The sequence below is a fragment of the Bufo gargarizans genome, chromosome 2 (assembly GCF_014858855.1).
Source record: "Bufo gargarizans isolate SCDJY-AF-19 chromosome 2, ASM1485885v1, whole genome shotgun sequence".
NCBI classification, from domain to species: Eukaryota; Metazoa; Chordata; class Amphibia; order Anura; family Bufonidae; genus Bufo; species Bufo gargarizans.
The window spans coordinates 305887951-305903975 of NC_058081.1; the positions used below are offsets into that span (position 1 = coordinate 305887951).

The 16025-nt window shown below is 41.0% G+C and overlaps 1 protein-coding gene across 1 annotated transcript in view; it reads left to right on the forward strand.

The window, feature by feature from the left end:
- PTPRR (protein tyrosine phosphatase receptor type R) overlaps positions 1 to 15765 on the forward strand; it is a 205206-nt gene extending 189441 nt beyond the window's left edge. The window contains exons 13-14 of the mRNA XM_044277148.1: positions 8413 to 8526; positions 14484 to 15765. Of these exons, the coding sequence (XP_044133083.1) occupies positions 8413 to 8526; positions 14484 to 14577 (208 nt within the window). The 3' untranslated portion in view covers positions 14578 to 15765. The remainder of the gene's footprint in view (positions 1 to 8412; positions 8527 to 14483) is intronic.
- The last annotated feature ends 260 nt before the right edge of the window (positions 15766 to 16025 follow it).

Sequence of the window (16025 nt, forward strand, 5' to 3'; positions counted from 1 at the left end):
TGAGTTCTGAGAGCAGAATTGTGAATATGGCTCTGGATTATAATACAAAATGTATTTACTCAATTTTTATGCACATTTATTTTATTTCTAAACAATAAAATTGTGTCTCAATGTGGAAATACTCTTTTAAGGGGCTATTACAGTTGTGTCTAGTTATTCCCTAGCCATAGGATAGGGGATAACTATTGGATCGTTGGGGTCTTACTACTGGGATCCCACCCGATCATGAGAACAGGGACCTCATACCCACTGGGGCCACCTGAAATGACAATCTGTTCATCTCTATGGGATTTCCAGAAATAGCAGAGCAGAGCGTTGTACTTGGCTGTTCCTGAAACTCACATAGAGATGAATGGAGCCACAATGTGCATTCCTGATCTGACACTTCGAGGGGCACGGGTCCCCATTCAAATGATTGGTGGGGGTCCCACATGTAGGCTCCTACCAATCTAATAGTTATGCCCTATCCTGTGGATAGGGGATAACTTAGCACAGTCAAAATATCCCTTTAAGTTGTGAGAATTTATAATTTATGGTTTTTATGTCATGTTTTATCATTTTACATTGCATGTACATGCTTGTATAGTGGCATTTGGCTAGTTTAAATGTCATCTTAAATGCGCATTTTATTTCATAAAAATGTGAACATTGGCATTTGGAATATTATGGTCTAGTTATTTTTCTGTTACAAATCAATGCAATTGGGGCTTGAGGCTAGTGAGTTTCAAGGTACCTAGATGGACTAGTGCAGTACCATAGGTAGCCAGCAGATGGCGGCTTTCACAGAGCTTTTTCCTTCACTGTGCATTAGTGATAGAAAATATCATTTGTACTTTATGCTGATCCTGGGTGACATACACTGTTAGGGCTCATGCACAAGAACATTTTTTTTTCCGTTTTCTTACAGGTCCATATGCGGAACCAATCACTTCAATGGGGCTTGAAAACGAACGGAAATGACTCTGTGTGCATTCTGTGTCCGTGTGTCCGCATGTCTGTTCCGCAAAAAAAAAAAAAAAAAATGTCCTATTCTTGTCCTTTTTTTGGATCTTCAAAAAAAAAACTGATGCGAGACGGATATCACACGGATGTCATCCATTTATTTTGTGTACCCGTGTTTTACGAACCGCAGAATACATATAGTTGTGTGCATGAGCCCTAAGGCTCCATTCACACGTCCGCAATTCCGTTCCGCATTTTGCGGAACGGAATTGCGGGCCTATTCATTTCTATGGGGCCACACTATGTGCTGTCCGGATCTGGAAATGCAGATCCGCAATTCCGTTCCTGAAAAAAATTGAACATGTCCTATTCTTGTCCACAATTGCGGACAAGATTAGGCATTTTCTATTATAGTGCCGGCAATGTGCAGTCCGCAAAATGCAGAACGTACATTGCTGGTGTCAGTGTTTTGCGGATCCGTGGAAGCACATACGGATGTGTGAATGGACCCTTATTGTGTGAAAACTATAGTAAGTCGTGTTTTCACATGGCTTGAAATTACACTGTGTGTTATCATTCACACTAATTCTGGACAATGCAGCAAGGGGGAAATATATGCAATATGCACAATATACTTCATGTTAAATTTTACAGATGTGTCCTTGGTGTCATACTATTTTTTATAGCAATAGTTGTTGGCTTTGATGCTACATAATGTCAGTAGTATCTAATTATTAGTGATGAGCGAATTTGTTGAAATTCATATTGATTCAGATCAATTCGGCCAAATTGGTGGCCGGGTCAAATCGGGTCGTAATAAATTTGACTTGAATCAAAAGTGCCCTGAAAAATTGTGGATGACATTCTGAGGTCAGGTCTTGTAAAACTGTATGTAAGGGCTCTTTCACACCTGCGTTCTTTTCTTCCGGCATAGAGTTCCGTCGTCGGGGCTCTATGCCGGAAGAATCCTGATCAGGATTATCCCCATGCATTCTGAATGGAGTGAAATCCATTCAGGATGCATCAGGATGTCTTCAGTTCAGGACCGGAAAGTTTTTTGGCCGGAGAAAATACCGCAGCATGCTGCGCTTTTTGCTCCGGCCAAAAATCCTGAACACTTGCCGCAAGGCCGGATCCGGAATGAATGCCCATTGAAAGGCATTGATCCGGATCCGGCCTTAAGCTAAACGTCGTTTCGGCGCATTGCCGAATGTGAAATTCTAAATTTCACATTTTTGGCAGATTTTCCATTTTATAAAAAAAAATTCTTTAACACATTGAGGGTTAACAGCCAAACAAAACTCAATATTTATTACCCTGGCAGGGCGCAGAAGGAAAGGAATGCCATACGGTTTTTGGAAGGCAGATTGTGCTGGATTGGTTTTCTGAACGCCATATGTTTTTTATTTTTCTGCCGATCGTCTTGTGCAGGGGCGTGTTTTTTGCAGAAAGTGTTGAGGTTTTTATTTGTACCATTTTTGGGTACATAGGATTTTTTGATCATTCATTATTACACTTTATGGGGCAAGGTGACCCAAAAATTGGCTGTTTTGGAACAGTTTTCATTTATTTATTTTTACAGCATTCATCTGAGGAGTTAGGTCATGTGATAGTTTTATAGAGAAGATCGTTACGGACGTGGCAATACCTAATATGTATACTTTTTCTTATTTATTTAAGTTTTACACAATAATAGCATTTCTGAAACCAAAAAATGTTTTAGTGTCTCTATAGTCTGAGAGCCATAGCTTTTTTTTTATTTTTTGGGCGATTGTCTTAAGTAGGGTATCATTTTTTGCGGGACGAGGTGACGGTTTGATTGGTACTATTTTGGGAGTCATACACTTTTTGATCTCTTGCTGTTGCACTTTTTGTGATGTAAGGTGACAAAAATTGCTTTTTTTTTACACTTTTTTTTTATGCTGTTTATCGGACGGGGTCTAGCATGTGATATCTTTATAGAGACGGTCGTTACGGACGCGGTGATACCTAATATGTGTAGTTTTTTTTTATAGGAAAAGGCAATTTTTTATTTTTTTTTACATTTTTATTTATTTATTTTTACTTTTATTTTTTTTTCACTTTTTTTTTTATCAAGTCCCTCTTGGATCATGAAGATCCAGTGGGGCTGATGGCTGTACTATACTTTGCAATGCTCTTGCATTGCAAAGTGTAATACATTCAGATGCCCTGTAGGTGGCAACAGCGGACGCTTTTGCAAAGCGTCCGGTTGCCAGGGCAACCATCGGGGCTGCCATCGCAGCGCAGCAGCCCCGATGCTGGAGAGAGGGAGGGGGGCAGACGGGGGGCAGCGCTGGAAGGGGGGGTGTCACGCCAGCAGGGGGCGGACTCAAGGAGGGGGCAGCACTGTGAAAAATGGGGAACAGATGGAGGGGACACAGATAGGCTGCACTGTATGCTGTCCGTGACAGCAGCAGGGCAGGGGCAGAAGCTTTAATCCAAGCGCTTTGCAGCACTTGGATTAAAGAGCTGCCAGAACGTATACAGGGAGTGCAGAATTATTAGGCAAATGAGTATTTTGACCTATTTTCAACACCCTATATCAGGTGTGCATAATTATTTGGCAACTTCCTTTCCTTTGGCAAAATGGGTCAAAAGAAGGACTTGACAGGCTCAGAAAAGTCAAAAATAGTGAGATATCTTGCAGAGGGATGCAGCACTCTTAAAATTGCAAAGCTTCTGAAGCGTGATCATCGAACAATCAAGTGTTTCATTCAAAATAGTCAACAGGGTCGCAAGAAGCGTGTGGAAAAACCAAGGCGCAAAATAACTGCCCATGAACTGAGAAAAGTCAAGCGTGCAGCTGCCAAGATGCCACTTGCCACCAGTTTGGCCATATTTCAGATCTGCAACATCACTGGAGTGCCTAAAAGCACAAGGTGTGCAATACTCATAGATATGGCCAAGGTAAGAAAGGCTGAAAGACGACCACCACTGAGCAAGACACACAAGCTGAAACGTCAAGACTGGGCCAAGAAATATCTCAAGACTGATTTTTCTAGGGTTTTATGGACTGATGAAATGAGAGTGAGTCTTGATGGGCCAGATGGATGGGTCCGTGGCTGGATTGGTAAAGGGCAGAGAGCTCCAGTCCGACTCAGACGCCAGCAAGGTGGAGTACTGGTTTGGGCTGGTATCATCAAAGATAAGCTTGTGGGGCCTTTTCGGGTTGAGGATGGAGTCAAGCTCAACTCCCAGTCCTACTGCCAGTTTCTGGAAGACACCTTCTTCAAGCAGTGGTACAGGAAGAAGTCTGCATCCTTCAAGAAAAACATGATTTTCATGCAGGACAATGTTCCATCACACACGTCCAAGTACTCCACAGCGTGGCTGGCAAGAAAGGGTATAAAAGAAGAAAATCTAATGACATGGCCTCCTTGTTCACCTGATCTGAACCCCATTGAGAACCTGTGGTCCATCATCAAATGTGAGATTTACAAGGAGGGAAAACAGTACACCTCTCTGAACAGTGTCTGGGAGACTGTGGTTGCTGCTGCACGCAATGTTGATGGTGAACAGATCAAAACACTGACAGAATCTATGGATGGCAGGCTTTTGAGTGTCCTTGCAGAGAAAGGTGGCTATATTGGTCACTGATTTGTTTTTGTTTTGTTTTTGAATGTCAGAAATGTATATTTGTGAATGTTGAGATGTTATATTGGTTTCACTGGTAAAAATAAATAATTGAAATGGGTATATATTTGTTTTTTGTTGCCTAATAATTATGCACAGTAATAGTCACCTGCACACACAGATATCCCCCTAAAATAGCTAAAACTAAAAACAAACTAAAAACTACTTCCAAAAATATTCAGCTTTGATATTAATGAGTTTTTTGGGTTCATTGAGAACATGGTTGTTGTTCAATAATAAAATTAATCCTCAAAAATACAACTTGCCTAATAATTCTGCACTCCCTGTATATACGTGGTAGCTGCACGGGTATGTGCAGCTATCACGTATATATACAGATTGCGGTCGGGAAGGGGTTGAAGAGTCTATTTATAATAAGCTGATCACTGTAATCCGTAGGGAAACATGGCAGTAAGAAGTTACAAATCGAGCATTAAGAGGCATATTTATTAAGACCGGTGTCAGGGCCGTTGCCAGATTAAAACATTGGGGGCCTGGGCCCCTGATGTTTTGTCTCAGGTCTCGAATGTCCTGCCTGCCAGCTAGATACAACTGTGTTGCCATCCTCAAGACGGCAATAAAATTGAATCTAATGCATTGGGAGAGCTGAAGAACCTGTGATGACATCACAGGTCATGTAACCAGTAAAACAGGCAGTGGTTAGGAAGGACCTGCGATGATGTCACCATCATGTGACCAGTGTAGGAGAGGACGGCAGTGAAGAGGAGAAGTCCTGGTGATGAAACTGTGGTGATGTCTGCTACATGAGGAGAGGTAAGTGAAGAGAGAGGTAGAGTTATGGGAGTTATGGTTATTTAACTGGGACTGTAGGTTAGGGCTGAAGGGAGGGATGTTATTTACATTGGACTCTATTTTGATGGTGGCTGTAGGAGGGAGTGATGTTATTTAAATGGGACTGTATGTTGGAGGGGGCTGGAGGAGGGAGCGATGTTATTTACATGGGACTGTATGCTGATGGCGGCTGTGAGTGGGAGTGATGTTATTTACATGGGACTGAATGTTGGAGGGGCTGGAGGAGGGAGCGATGTTATTTACATGGGACTGTATGCTGATGGCGGCTGTGAGTGTGAGTGATGTTATTTACATGGGACTGTATGTTGGAGGTGGCTGTGGGAGGGAGTGATGTTATTTACATAGGACTGGATGTCAGATGGGGCTGGGGGAGGCATTGATGTTGTTTACATAGGACTGTATGTTGATGGCGGCTATGGGAGGGTGTGATATTATTTACATGGGACTGAATGTTGAGGAGGTGATTTTTACATGGGATTGCAAGCTAATTAAAAAAAGGCACCTGTCTGTGGCCTTGCCATGCCTGTGCCTCTATCCCGTTCCAGCTGCTTCCGATCCCGGCAGAACCAGGAAGTAGTTTGGTCCTGTGACCACTGCACACATCTGCTTGACTTGTATGTCACTGCTGTGGTGTTCATGCACATGTGACCGTCATGGGTCTGTTCAAGCCACTTCCTGGTTCTGTGGGGCATAGAGCAGTGGCAAGGGCTCAGCAAGACCACATTCATGTGGGTGTTTTATTTTCATGGGGCATATCCTAGGACCATAGGGAGTGTGAAAATAGGTTTTCTAAACTTGACAACCCCTTTTAGGTTGGTCATATACTTGAAATAAAGTATATTGTTGCTAGATTGAAATCTAATCTTTCAGCATGAGCAACTATATGACCTATGCCCTCAGCTATATCACAGATAATAATATGGTGCCCCCTGACTGCTGTGGAACCATCTGAAAGTGAAAATCCATCCACTTTAACATCTGCACTGGCCTTTAATAAAAAACTCTTGACCAGCTGGTGTTAGCTGTTGACTGTACTGATGAAATAAATATTTCTGGCAGGGGAATGTGATAGTTACTAGTCCATTGTGTTTGGCCTAAAACGTTAGGATCAGCCTGTGTTAGTACAAGTGCTCTATGATTATTCCTCCAGGAGTACATTGCACGTCTGTGACCTCTTATTACCTTTAAAAGTTCTATGTCTAACCCATACAGAACACTTCTGAATATCTCTGTATCCTGACTACACGCACAAGATGTTTTCCTCTGCAAAACACACTTCCTTTCAGGAGGTAGATAGGAATGTGGTGAGGAAATATGGAATGTCCAGAAAAATGTCTCTTCAAGTAAGATGAAAGCAACATATGCAGCCTTATATATACACCTTCAATTTACCTTCCTTTTTACGTGTCACAAACATATTGATTTGCTTGTTTATTGGGTTATTTTGGCTACATTGTAACATTTGGTAATTACTAGTGGTAGGCTTCTATGATATCCTTTTTAGACAGGAGAATGCACTTACCTACTGCAATGATTCACCAACACATAAGAAAACAGAAATGAAAACACTAAATGTAGGCAAAAACATAGAACAAGAAACAAAGTAGTTTGGGGCTCTGTAGGTGTCTATGCAGAGATAGCAAGTGATATTGATGATCTTGTAATAGTGTGTAATTGTGATTGCATTGTAAAACTAGGAACAACAACAAAAAACAACTCTAAAAGCACATGACTCCAAATAAACTATATCTGATTCCTAGAAAGAAAAAAAGTTTAGAGACCTTATCTTGGTTTATGATGTTATGTTGTTCTTTGGTATTTATGAGTGTAATATTTAATAGCAATATAATACATATCAGACTACACGTTTCTTTTTTATGTATAATAGCTTCACATGTTCCAGGGTCTGGGCAGCCATCTAGGGAACAAGCCCCATATTTTTGAAACCACCAAATTGAGCTAGACAGTTGAACTACTGATGTAGCCAACGTTATCTTGACTCAGGCACTCCAGGATGGTCACATTTGTTGTGTTAACAGGTTAAGCCAGTTAATATAATATTGATTATATATGTAGAGTATATATAGTTGAATACTTTGGAAGTTACCAGCACCCTTCCCTCCATTGACTCTAGGAGGCCACAAGCACCAGGTTTAATAAAAGCAGTCATAGTATTTCAATTATAACAACCACACTTCTAGAATCTTCTTTATATAATACTCTGAACAATATAAATACATACAGTCCTTAAAAGCTATGTACACTTTTACGATAGCATTGTTCTTCACAGTTTGTTTCGCCATGGTAACAGACTACAAACAAACCCTGTGTAGTCTAATTCTCCAGCCATACTTCTTTCTATCTTCTTGAAGGTGGAAAAAAAAAAATTCTTCTATATTTAGGTTAGAGGCAACTGTTGCTGAGTTTGCAAAAGACTACAGAGAAACCTACTGAAGAAAGCTTTACTAAATCTACATAAAATGTGAAGCACCTTTACAAATACGTTACCTTATGTGACTGGTACCAGTGTGGCATTACATAATGTTTTCTTCTTCTTTCATATCTAAGCTTAAAAGACTTGTTTGGATTTACTTTTGCAGAACAGCACCACACAAGCCAATTGCTGTATCTGATACATAGCTAAAAGGGGTTTTCTGGGAATTCTTCACAATTTACTCATAGCCCCTAGTGAAGGACTCATACTAACTTACTTCCGGCTGCTGCTGTTCTGCACTCTTACTCTTGTTCGGTTTTCTTCCAGTCCCCGGCTGGGGTATGGACATGGTCACCTGCACCACTGCAGCCAATGACTGGCATTTTCCTTCAGTTCTACATTTTCTGACACAATGACATGTCAGATAGTAAGTGATAGAGTTATGGTGTATTAAATAATCCAGTGTCGACTGTAAACTAGCCAAAGCTGCATTTAGATTAGCGATGAGCTATACTACAGCTATAATAAGGTCACATACCAATAATAAACTATTGTCCATTTCTTTTCAGTGCTGGAATTGGGAGAACTGGTTGTTTCATTGCTACATCCATTGGCTGTTGTCAACTGAGAGAAGAAGGAGTTGTAGATGTATTAGGCATTGTCTGTAAGCTAAGAATGGACAGGTAAATCGAGATCAACAAAAAACTGTATTGTATATTAAGCAAGGAAATAAGCAAGTAACTGCCCTTTTTGTTCAAAATGTTTGATGTCATAGCAACATATCAAAGATTTTGATAGGTGGGGTTCTGAGTGCTAAGACCCCCAGCAATTCCCTAAAATGAATTAGAAGCGCTCATCTGAGCTTTGTTTCTCCTCGCTGCTACCAATGGGATCCGGCCTGTTTGCGGCATTCGTTTTAGTAGATAAAAAAACACTACAAGCACTAATTATGGGAACAGGCCAGATCCCAGCCAGGTCCTTTTATAGTCAATGGAGCCTGGATGTGCTCCAGCTCTTTCCAGCTATGCTGGATATTATGAACTCCAGCAGACTGTACTTCGGCTAGAACAGCCTGCTGGTAGATTTTAAGGCTAGTGTGAAACTTCTCCTTGACACAGATCACTTTATGATAGTATGCATTTACTTCTTCATATGCAGAAAACAGTCTGCCATAAGAATGCGATGTACTACCAGCTGTGCAAGTTGAGGAACTTAACTTAAGTATTAATGACCTGTCCTTTTGTTAGGTCAAAATTGCCAGGTAGCACAATGAAGTGGCTGTTGTAGTCATTTCAATGGTACCGAGCTTCAATACCAGACACCCATTTCAAAATGAGCTACTTTGCCTCTGTAAACAGTGAGCATCCCAGCCTCTTCATGTGCTTATCGACAGGGTTCCTACAGTAGAAGTCAGATTCCCACCAATCAAACATTTATGCTCTATCCTAACTTTATGTCCTGGGGAGCTATTAAATATTAAATAGACAGTATTTAAACTGTAACTGCTGTTTTAGTCTATCTTTAATATTGTGTATGGACAAAGAACAATTCATATTTTATTCTCATCTCATGTTATCATATGCCAAAAGTGTATCCCTTTGTCTGATTTCTGTCAGGTTATTACAAATATTGTATATGTTAAGCTATACATTATTTCTAGAATGAAATCAATAGCAGATGTATCCAAACATAAGTGTTTATGATTGCATACGTTTGCATAGTATATGATTGGATCTGTAATACAAATTTGTAAAAAAATAAATAAAATAAAAAGGCTCTTTAGATATAATGGAAAGATATGGGACCATAATTATAGTCACAATAGTACATATATTGCATAAAATATAAAAATATGTCACATGACATCATTAGAGACGCCTACCACAGGGCTCTTGTGCGTGGACAGTATACAATTCAATTTCTGTGTAACTGTATTACCGTGAATTCTGAGATCCGGGAATAAAATAGGCTTGACAAGTCTTAGGTGCATAAAATTTTTTACCAAACTATGATAAAATGCATAACATATATATACAGAAGATAACATACAGAGTAAAGTAACAGTCTCCTAGGCCATGAACAAATGAGCGAGCTCCCCATCGACCAGTTCCCAACATAGCATGTGGCCAACACCCATATGAAGCAAAGAGAGGTGGTAATCACATCTTACCCTGATAATATCCACAATGGAGCTGAGATTTATTTTTACATACATAGAAGTTCATACTTTCTAGCTCCTGGCTCCTCCTAGCCCTTCCTAAAGGTCTTCAGTGCACAGTACTCATGTACAGTTACTTCAATCCTTAGGAATGTGGCCTGGTACCAGAGGTACCAGCACTGATAAATAGGGGCCTGTATATACTCACTAACTCACTACATAAAAAAGGATATCACTAGCTTAAAGGGGTAGGAAATAATTAATAGTGTTGATCGTGAGTATTCTAATCTCAAATTTTTATCGCGAATATCGGCACTTCGAGAATTTGCGAAGATGTAGAATATAGTGCTATATCTTCATAATTGCGAATATTCTAGATTTTTTTCAGCAGTAACCTCCCTGCTTCTTGCTTGTGGGCCAATGAGAAGGCAGCAATATCTTTGTCTGAGCTTAGCAACATCCCTAGCAACCAATAGGAAAGTTGCCTACCCCTTACTATATAAGAATCTCCCCAGCAGCCATTTTTTGCTGTTTTTTGCAGTTCTGAGAGAGAGAGAGAGAGCAGAGTCTTTGCTGTGCTCTGCGCTTTGCTGAGTCACCTGGATCCCTATTCAATTACATTAGATAGTTAGCTCATATATATAATACAGATAGTTAGTAGGAGATAGTCAGTATAGGTTAGATAGTGGTATAGTGTAGGGTGTTCCAGTGCAGGGTGTTAGGTAGTGTGATAGGAATTACTGTACTGTGCATTTACTCCAGTCTCAGGAAGCCTCTAGCAGTGTGAAAAATGTAGCAAAAGTGACCCACGCCTGTATTGTGCGCCCAATACGAACATATTACATTGCCGGTTTACGCAATCAAGAAAATAATGACTGGAGACCACGAATTCTAGAATTAGCAAATTTATGGCGAATATTAGGCCAAAAGTTCGCGAAATATCGTGAAAACTAATATTGCCTATGCTGCTCATCACTAATAATTAAAGAGAATTAACCAATAAAAAAAGATTGGCACACAGTAACTATACAGTCTAATCCTGCTGATTACTATTTATCCTTTTGTACTGCATACTTTATATTCTAGTTCCCAGCAAAGAGTTAAAAAGTGGCTTTCCCAGGTCCCCCACCAGTTTCTGTATCCTGGACTCCAATGTTGACATATCACATGGCCATGTGACCTCTGCCAATGATTGGCATGTCCACATCGATGTGTCATCACTGGAGGCCAGAAAACAGAGTCCGGCAGGGGACCTGGGAAAAGTTTGAACGGGAGCAGCAGGGGGATTGGTACAGGTGGTTTATTATTTTATAGCGTTCTAAGCTATCGGTAAAACATTTCAAGGGGCTGGACAACCCCAATTAAATAACCTGTAGCAGATATTTAGAATGTTCGGGTTTATGTGACTTTTATCATAGTAAATTATACCATATACAAGTTACGTATTTATATCCACAAACAGTTCAGTTATCAAATTGCGATACCTGATTTTCTAAGATCTCTCTGCAGCATAGAAAATGCATGTACTGTATATTTAGTCTGATAGCAAATTATGTGTCTTGTTCATATTCAAATTGGCACACCCTACGTGACCATGAGTTCACACAGAAACTAGGCAGCTTTTCCTGTCATTTCCCAAGCAGACTGAGATGTATCCTGTCCAAATGATGGTCAAAGGACATAATTCTGCTGCCACAAACTATTTCTGAGAAATACATCTCCACACAGCTGATAGTGACGCTGGTTTGGAACCACTTTAGTGGTTACATTTAGAGGTTGTCCAGCATAAAAAAAAACTTTTTCATATACCCAGTTATGGAATTCTGAGTTAACTGAGTTATGAGTTATTCTCTGTTTTGATCCTCATCTTTTTGCCACAATTAAAATCAGACTGGATGATAATGGAGGAGGAATAGACAGCTTTGTCTAACGCTATAACAACTACTGATTGGCTTATTTTAAGACAGAAGTCCAGGCCAGAATTGTGACAGAACTTTGGCACAAGATATTGGATCTTATATCACATCCAATTACAATGCAGTACCATCCCATCCCATATTTCCACAAAGCTCCATCCCTTCCCCTTTTTGAGCAGGTTGTAAAAAATTGCAGTTGTCCCAAATAATTAGGCAGATTCAAGGCACAGGCACATTAGAAAATGTGGACCACTGTGATGCTTAGTTTCCCCAGTGGTGGCATTGCAGAGCAAATGAATACTTACTGCCAGGTTTGCTCATAAATTGCAGGTGATTACTGAGGATCCTAGTAAAGGGACACTTTGGGATGTGCCTATTGTCAAGGGATGTTTTTATCAAGTGGGAATTGTCCAAAGCTGCCAACACCTTAGAGGGGTTGTCAGGGAACAAAGACTTTATCTGTACTGCCTGCAGCCTGCTTCCATAAACTTCCTTTGACAATAGGCACATCCCAAAGTGTCCCTTTACTAGGACCCTCAGTAATCACCTTTAATTTATGTCCTCCACGCTGGCTCCTGCATATCCATGTGGCATGGTAACATGCTCCACTGCAACCAATAAGTGACTTCAGCTGAGATGTGGCTATAAGTGACACACTAGGTCACTTTCACACAATCAATATTTGCAAGTATTTTACATCAGTATTTGTATGCCTAATGCAAAATATGTATCATATACTGACCATATGAAAGTGGCAGAGAGGGAATTGTGCCCAATTAGGCACTAGGGCACAGAAGAGACTACTACATCTGACTCCATTGGCTTCACACCAAAACTTTATTTTAACACAGAGCTGCCATCAGGGCTGTAAAGCTAGTATTGCCAACAGTGACCCAGGGTAAACTATAAAAAGGTACTAGAGGTGGGTGACCAGCTCTTGTAGCTTTGTTAACTTACTGATACTTTTCACTGTATGGGCCCAATGGTTTAGTCATTTGTGAACATGAGGCCCGCACACTTCACATACCTGAAACTGCTCAAATCTCAATTTAATGAGGCATTCACAAGACCTAACCACATATTTACTGAGCCTACTTGACATTGAACTGCACTGTAAAGCAATGTAATAAAAAAGATATGAGTCACAATGTGAGATGGGAGTCATCAGGGCCCACTTCACTTTAGAAATATGTGCACTGTGCTCATTGGGTAACGAGGAAGAGCAAAGAAAAAACTATTTCTGCCTACTTACCCTCCCCAGAGTACCAGGACATCAAGCTATCCTTGCCCATAATGTTGTGTCACGGCTGAGGATGGGGGAAACCCTCAGCCGTGCGATGCCATGAGATGTTAGTGGCTGCTCGGCCAGGACGACAGAATTAGGGAGCAGGTCACCTCCTAACGCATCCCTAATCCGACCCTAACTCCTAGTTGCATGAGCCGACCTTGAAGGTAGGAGGGCCCATGCTCAGGAACCTCGGATCCCTACTCACCCTCCGCCGATCCCTGAACTAGGAGCTGGGAAGACCACCTGTTCCTCCTGGATGCGGAGAAACAGGAGTCTAAACTGGCCGAGCTGCAATGGGATGTAACCATAAACAGACTATGGATATGGCAGGAGAGTGAAAGACTTCCACCTCTACCTGCCACAGACACACTGACTGGATCCCTGGACACAAGTGCTGGCTGTCCACACACAAACATAAAAGGACACAGCACACATAAACACACAGGGACCCAGAACCATAGCTGCAATAATAACAGACACCACATAGACATAAACTTAACATCACATAAACATATAGTATCACAATTTATGACCACGAGGGTGGCTCTTACTGGCAGATGTTATATGGGACCAGGAGCGTGCCTCCAGCTTACTACAAGGCTGGAGTACCCCTCAGAACTCAGGTCTCAACTGAGGTTAAATAGCCCATGTAGCCACACCCACGCAGACACACCCAGTGCTCACAGAGTAGGAAGGGAATTAACCCTTCACACACCAGGGAAGGGAAGACGGCAACTAAAAGGGGAATACACACAATAAACCCTGTGCACACCAGACAAGGAAAGTGCACACATAAACACACGTTGCCAAGTGTAACCGCATGCAGATTGCAGCAAGCTGCCTAGCAACAGCTCAGGCTGCTCTGCTGCCACATAAACAATGTTGCCAGCGGCAACCACAGGTGAGGCAACATACTTTAGCCCTCACCTGTGATTAACAACAAAACCAAGACCGCAGGCAACTGCATGCGGTTACAGGAGTCACGACCATGACCATGGTCGTGACATGTTGGTTCTTTGAGGACTTGAGGTGGTGCCTCTTTCTATGGTTCTAAAGAGCTTCCTGTGCTCCTTACCACCTTACTTTTCTGCTCGCTCCTGTCAGTAAAGACTCCAAAGTGGTAGATGAAAGCAAAACGTTCCTCCACATTATTATCCATATAATATTTTTGCTCTGAATTGATACTTTGATACTATAATTATTACACATGACTGTAGTCCGAAATGCAAGAGAACCTTATCATTACTCATAAGTGGTTATTCTTCTTTCCCTCAACAGGGGTGGAATGGTTCAAACAAGTGAACAGTATCAGTTTGTACACCATGCCCTGAGCCTTTATGAAAGCCGCCTCTCTACAGAAACAGTTCAGTGAAAGTCTGAGAGTTTAAGCAACAGAGATCTTTTTTTAGGTAATTCCCTGAATTACCGACCAGCAGTTTTTTGAAGGAGTAAAGTAGGCTCCATGGACAAGAACGTTCGCAAAAGTAAACGTCTGAGGAAATGTCGAAAACTCTGATACGGTTAGATGGACTATAGTGTGTCATTGAATGTACCTGCACCGCAGAAAGCTATGGCTGGTATAGAAGATGTATATGGATTTTCCATATGTACCCGGAAGGTGGATGTACCTTGGAAATAGGATAATCTACTGCACAGAATGTACGTACTACTGCTCCAGTGGCTGGGTATCTAACGATTATTCAATGTATATGAAATAAACGTTTGCAAACTTTGTGTCTTGTAAATGGACTGTCAGTTGTCACTCTGTTAAGTGCTATTACTTATTATGTGGTGAACCTGTCTCCTGCCCACATAAGACTATTGCTGCTAGTGTTCTCAGTACTATGATAGTTGATTTTTTATTAAATAATATTTCTTCGTTTCTGTCCAAACGGTTCAGAAACAGTGAACCTGTTATATGGAGATGTGTTCTTGTTCTATTAGCAATTGTGAATTTCCAGCAGGATATATAACAGAGCACAATGTACTTTATTCAGTGGATATGCATTTGGTGTATACTGTCGGTTGTACTACTTGCTGCGCCTCTTCTCCAAATCTGAATACAGTGTATTTGTAAATCCTGTGATTAATTTTACCTGACAACTTTATAGCATATATTGAAACTGCAAGAAATAAACCTGTTGTCTGCAGAACGATAATTTGGTGCCATAGTGGTTTTGTAATACTTAATCCAAAAGGAAATGCATAATCTCTAGTTCCATCTTTTATTGGTGGTCTCGAGCCTGTGTCTCTCCAGCTGCACCTGCCATGCACAGTGTGTACCTATCATGACATGCTGGGAGTTGTAGTTTTGCAACAACTGGAGAGCTACAGGTGGGGGACAACTGACCGTGAGATGTAATCAGGTTGTCCACATCATGACTCCTGCCATACACAGAGGAGTCGATGCATCCTGAGCTTAGAGCTACCTATGCAGAAAATGTATGGTTTTGTCCATTTAGGCTAACCATGGTTCATGATGGCTGACTGTACTGCATGGAATGATCAGACAAATGCCTCTCTAAACAATCCCACCTTTTTCTTTTGCTTGTTTTCTTCTTTAAAAAATGTCTCCCTCATCTACTAGATGACTCTAGTCATCTAGTAGATGATCACTCTGTCGCAAGTGTGAAAGTAGCCTAAATAAAACACAATTTTTTATGGGTACTTTGCAAGCTCCATTTTTTGTTTTGGTTGTTTGGTATACTTGGGAGTTTGTACCGGGTTATTTGAATTGGTTGATCCCTGCCTTTACCAGCCACAACAATTCGTTGATACACTAGGTTTTGGCGATAGGGACATCTATGGTCGCTTTATGCT